This window comes from Lepisma saccharinum, chromosome 14 (genome assembly GCF_977018435.1).
Source record: "Lepisma saccharinum chromosome 14, izLepSacc3.1, whole genome shotgun sequence".
Taxonomy (NCBI): domain Eukaryota; kingdom Metazoa; phylum Arthropoda; class Insecta; order Zygentoma; family Lepismatidae; genus Lepisma; species Lepisma saccharinum.
In genome coordinates, this window is record NC_139242.1 from 7,418,347 (window position 1) to 7,424,692 (window position 6,346).

The 6,346-nt window shown below is 38.8% G+C and overlaps 1 protein-coding gene across 1 annotated transcript; it reads left to right on the forward strand.

The window, feature by feature from the left end:
* The first annotated feature begins 4,802 nt into the window (after positions 1-4,802).
* LOC145998663 (histone-lysine N-methyltransferase SETMAR-like) lies at positions 4,803-5,864 on the forward strand. The gene has a single exon (XM_083135128.1). The coding sequence runs from the start codon at positions 4,803-4,805 to the stop codon at positions 5,862-5,864; it is 1,062 nt and encodes a 353-aa protein (XP_082991254.1).
* Positions 5,865-6,346: the final 482 nt, after the last annotated feature.

Sequence of the window (6,346 nt, forward strand, 5' to 3'; positions counted from 1 at the left end):
GCTGTATACTTTCTTGACTTCTTCTCGATCTCAATTTGAAAGTATCCCAGGGTCAAATCAAAAGAAGTAAAGTATCTGCTTCCTGCAAATGAGTGTAGCATCTCATCTATTCTATCCACCTGGTTTCTTGGAAGTAAAACGTGTTTGTTTAGTTCTCTCAGATCTAAGACTGGTCTAACTCCTCCATTGGGTTTGTCAACTACATGCATCGGGCTTACATGTATGCTATTTGAATCTTCTATAATTTCCCATCTTAACCATTTCTGAAGTTCTTCTTCTACAGCTTTTCTTTTCGCAAAAGGTATCGGATACTGTTTAGAAACTATAGGTCTTTCTGTATCTACTTCTATTTCGTAGGAATACCCTCTGGTGAGTCCTGGCTTTTGGCTAAACAAATTCCTATGCTCTAACAAAACTTCTTGTAATTGCTTCCTCTCTTCTTTGGAGATATCTTTGCACTCATCAACCTTATTCTTTATTTCTTCAACAGATGCAGTGTATTCATCATTTTCTTTATTCATTTCACTTTCTTCACACATATCATTTGGTACTGCCTTCATCTGTCCGTACATTAAATTGAGGTTGCCAATGCATTCTTTTCTCTCCATTTCGTTGTTTACAGTTTCCATAGGAACATCTAGTCTTTCTTCTTCCAATGACTCTAGATTCAATCTTCTATCTTTGATATAAATATGACCATCATATTTTTCCAAAAATGGTATTCCTAATATCATATCACTTCTTAGACCTTTTACTACGAGAAATCTGACAGGAAAATTTAACCCTTGAAGGTTCATCATTACGCCGACGGTTCCCTGTATTTTATATTCTTCTTTCCCTGCTGCCATGACCAATCTTATTTTATCCCTTTCTGATGCATCTAGACGAGCTTGTGGATATTTTCCTTTTATCCGTTTCCAACAATCATAACTCATTACTTCTACCACACTACCACAATCTATTAGGCATTTTACTTCTAATTCTATAATTTTTGCCTTTACATAAAAAGTTCTCCCTGGCTTCAGGTCATTGAAATTCGGCTCTTCTATTAAATATAACTCAAGACTTTCTCTTTCACTATGTACATTTCTATTTACAATTTCTCCCTGCCTTACATTCTCTCTGTTTTTGCTCTCACACCTGGGAGATGCTGCAAGAGCCTTACATGTTTGACCCTCTATTCTCTTCTGCATTCCTTGAATCTTCATCTGCTGTAATTCCCTCTTGGAATCTTCTTGCGTCATTACAATAATTTCTGGCTAATTCTATGGCTTCGTCTCTTTCTACATCCGGAAGTGCATTTCTTCTTTCCATTTCTTCATTGGGCACACTTACTCGGTATTCTCTTTCGTTTTGTTCATATATGTTCCTCCATCGCTGATTTCCTCCTCTTCCGTATCTTCGGAAATTATTTCGGCCTCTCAAGTTTCTCCAATTTCCTCGATATCTATCATCGTTTCTCTCTCTTTCTTCCACAGAGTCTATGTTTCTTTCATATCTTCCATTGTTTCTTCCTACGTCTCTTCTTTCTGCACTTGGTCTCTGGTTTCTAACTTCTATTCTCCTTACATCAAATTCCTGTCTCCGGAACTTTGGTTTTGAGCGACCTTCTTCTTCTGAATGTTGCCTCTTACCATAAAATCTTCCTTCCTTATCGTTCCAGGACTTCTGAGTTTTTGTTAGCACATCTTCGGTTCTTAGATATTCAATCAAATCATCAACTGCTTTTAACTTAACCGCTGCTATAGCTCTCTGTATTCTTAATGGCAATGTTTGGACAACTTGTTTAACCAGCTCCTCTTCACTGCATCCTTCCTTTAGGTTTTTGAAGCTTCTTAGAGTCTCCCATGTATGTTCTTCCAGGCTGTCGACTTTTGACCAATCTACATATATTCTTTTTAATGCTTCTAGCTGCCTTTCCTTTATGTCTTCACTGCAGTAGTAATTCAGGAATTTTCGGCTGAACTCCTTAAAATTTCTAAATTTGTGCTCATTTAGTTGATACCATCCTGCTGCCGACTGTTCAAAACATGTCTCTATGACGTTCAAAATCATTCCTTCGGGGATCCTCATAAGTCTGACATTTGTTGTTAGTTCCCTTAAAAACTTTCTGGGACATTTATCAGATATATTCCCATTGAATTTTGGAAGATGCTGCAATTCTTGTGGCCTAGGTATCCTGGTCCTATAGTTCTCGTCTCTCGGAAATTCATTTTCCAATATGTCTAAGAGCCTTTCATTATTACTTCCATCTTCGCTATTCTTCCATTTCCTTTTCTTGTGACCTCCCGCTATTCTATATCTCTTATGCTTCTCTTCTTCCTCCGTCGTCGATTCATCGCTTGAACTCTCTTCTCTCAGCTCTTTCTTAACCTTCGTTTCTTCACTTTCTCGAAACCTAGGATTTATGTTTCCTTCTTTGATGAATAGCTTTCCTAACTTTCTTTCCACTTCTTCTACTTTCTTTTCTGTCTTCTCTATCTTTGACACTGCCCCATTTAATTTTCTGTCTAATTCATTTCCTTTCTTATCTGCTGCATTAATTTTATTTTGATTTTCCGCAATGTCCTTCTCCATACTGCTAGTTTTTTCTTGAACTTCTTGCAGTTCCCGCGTACTTACTTCTCTCAGTTTTAGAACTTCCTTTTCCATTATATTGCGTGTTTTCCAGCTTCTATCTACCATTAGGACCTTTGCTTCCTCTATCTTGCTTTCATTTTCATCTACTCTAGAAGATACTGCTTCTATTTGCGATTTATTTTCAACAATTTTTCTTTCCATACTGTTGGTTCTGTGTATATTCTCCTCTCTAAGTTTTGAAACTTCTTCCTCGATCGTCCTATTTATATCCACGGTTTTGTTTTCAATTAGCAGTGTTGTTTCTTCTATCTTCTTTTCCAATGATCTTCTATTTGCTTCACATGTCTCGGTTATTTTCTCGTACATTTTCTTGCTTTCATTTCTTACTGCTTCTAATTTTCTACTATTTTCGTCGAGCCTTTCTTTCACTTCCTTGTTATTTTCTTCTAACTTTTCTTTCACTTCCTTGTTATTTTCTTCTAACTTTTCTTTCACTTCCTTGTTATTTTCTTCTAACTTTTCTTTCACTTCCCTGTTGTTCTCTTCCGCCTTTCTATTACTTTCTTCTAACTTTTCTTCTAATTTCTCTTCTAATCTTTGTGCGTTAACTTCCATTTGCATTGACATCTTTTGAAACAATTCTATTAAGTTTATTTCTTCTGTCTTCTTTTGTTTTTCTTTCAACTTTTCTTTCTTGCAGTTCTTACATACGTATCCTTCTTCCCTTTCGCTTATTGATATATATTTTTCCTTTCTTATTCCTTCGCACATCCAGTGTCTCATTTCCTTACATGTGGTACAAACAATAATTTCTTCTTTGTTTCCTTCCTCTCCGCAACAAATGAAAGTTTCCCTTTTTCCTCCGTCTTCCTTCATTGCAGCTTCTCCATTCTCATTTCCATCTTTATCCTTTTCCTCCATTTTCAATTATTCTTTCTCTCTTTGCTGTCTGGTTCCTAATTCTCTAGCCCCAAAAGTTGGTCGCCATTTATTTATGCTACCTTCATTTGGTGCAAAGGTACATAAACCTTAATCTTAAAACTCAGCTAGCTTATCTACAGGGTAGGGTTCTTTGTAGACAACGAAACCAGACAGGATGCCTTCCAATGGAGACGTTTAAACGAATATATTATTTAAACACAGGATACATGGAGTAAGAATATTTACATTATAAGCTACTTTCTTCTATGCTTTTTATTATTTTATTTTCTCTATCTGTATATTCTTCTATCTGGACTTCCTTCTCAATGGACAGATCTGGATCTGGACTTCCTTCTTAATGGACGGTCTGGATCGGGACTTCCTTCTCAATGGACAGTCTAGATCGGGACTTCCTTCTTAATGGACGGTCTGGATCTGGACTTCCTTCTCAATGGACAGATCTGGACTTCCTTCTTAATGGACAGTCTGGATCGGGACTTCCTTCTTAATGGACGGTCTGGATCTGGACTTCCTTCTCAATGGACAGATCTGGATCTGGACTTCTTTCTTGATATGTAGGATCTGGACTTCCCTCTGGATTTCAATTTATTTCGGTTTTGACTATTTAACGAATTCCTTTATTCTTTTCCAACTTTTTCCTCTAAGCTTTGGGAATAATACTAATATCCTCCCTTGGGGCTGCAATTGGAACGCGCCACCACTAACTAGGTACAACAGAGTGTATACTTGGTGCAGCCGATTGACATGCGCATCCAAGTAGGTGCTACAGTTAAACTGCGCAACCAAAAAGTGCTGTGGGGCGTCGATCGGAACGCGCTCGCCACTGATGTAAACAAAATTTCCGCCACGGGAATGGTAAATCAATCATACAGATGTAATATCTGTTCAAAGACACAAACTTGTATCAGTGCTTTGACTTCCTTAATTTTCATATTAACTTACATGTGATCACTGATTTGATTTATAAAATATATATATTAATTTACTTCTTTCATATTTATTCTTTGTCTTCTTATAATATATTCTATTGTATTTCATCTTTCCAATTTGCTTTGTTCTTATTTATAAAGTTATTCCCATATATTATGCCAATTCTTAACCTTGCACGCCTGGTGCTGCCATCTCTATTCGTCTTTGGCAAACTATTCACCTTACTTGGTCCTATTGGGTACGTAACAATATTGTTTGTCCAATAGTGTGTAATGGCTAATGTCCCTGTGTGTTGGGTGTAGGAATGTTGTTTATACGTGTTTCCGTTTTGCAGGTATAACGAGTGAAAGATGGCGTTCAACATCCCCAATCCGTGCAAACAGGACCAGCATGCTGACATCCAGTTTCTGAGTGCCGAAGGTTGTCAACCAGCTGAAGTGTACCGGCGTATGAAAGACGTGTATGGTGATGCATGCATGTCCAAAACAGCAGTGGTGGACTGGGCAAGAATGTTTCGGAAGGGGCGTGAACAAACCACTTATTATCCCTGTCCTGGTCAAGCCCATGTTGTTGCCAGAGAAGACATGTGTGAAAAGGTGAATGTGGCAATATCTGCAGATAGACGCATGAGTATTCAATCCATAGCGAACGAGTTAAACATGGGTTATGGTACTGCTCACAAAATTGTGAAAGCTCTGGGTTATCATAAAGTGTGCACGCTGTGGATACCCAGGGTATTGACAGAGGACCAAAAGTTGGAGCGTATGGGATGCTCCATTGAACATTTGTCACGTTACCATTTGGAAGGTAACGACTTCTTGCTGCGCATTGTTGCTGAGGATGAAACTTGGTGCCATCATTTTGAACCGAGTTCAAAGTCTTCCACTATGCAGTGGAAACACCCCTCATCTCCACGTCCCAAAAGGTTCAAGACGCAACCGTCTGCAGGGAAAGTTATGGCGTCTGTGTTCTTTGATTGCCATGGACCATTATTGCTCAACTTCAAGGAACCAGGACAGTCCATCAACGCCGCACGCTACTGTGAGACCTTGAAACAGTTACGGAGAGCCATCAAAAACAAAAGGCCTGGTTTATTGACCGCTGGAGTCATTGTGTTGCATGACAACGCACTTCCACACGTTGCAAACCAAGTGCAGGATTTGTTTCAACGATTCAAGTGGGAAATGGTGCGACACCTGCCATACAGCCCTGACCTTTCACCTTGTGACTTTCACATCTTTGGGCCTCTAAAGAAGGCTTTGAAAGGTCAGAGATTTCAGTATGACCCTGAAGTTCAGGACGCTGTGCGTGATAGGTTTGAGATTCAGCCTTCGCAATTTTACATGAACGGCATTCGTAAGTTAGTGACACAGTGGGACAAGTGTCTCAACGCTCATGGTGACTTCTTCTGAACAATATTTTTACTGAGCGCTAACCATAGACGCCTCTAGACAGTGTACCAGTTTCAGCTCGAAATAAAATTTATTTCACGAATTATGACAACTGAACGGGTTTCAGTTGATCCCCCCTTATAATACTCCCCATATAATCAGACAAAGAAATGTATTAGCCTATTTATAAAGCAGAGAGTGATTAGTACTCGTAGTTGTATCTGTTTAGTGTATGAGGTACTGCTCTGGTTCCCATTATATCTCTTGAATGGTATTGAAGTGTTGATCCTGAAGCCATGGATTATTGGATGTGAAAACTATATGAGCCATGATGAAAAGGTTCTCTCAGGTTATCGACCAGGCAAGTTGCAGAAAAGATTCCAAGCTTTCGAGAGCTAACGTCACTCTCATCTTCTAACCTGGAATCTTTTCCTCAACTCACTTGGTCGATAGCCTGAGAGAACTTTTTCATCATTCGTTGCCAGGAAAAAGCTTCAAGACTT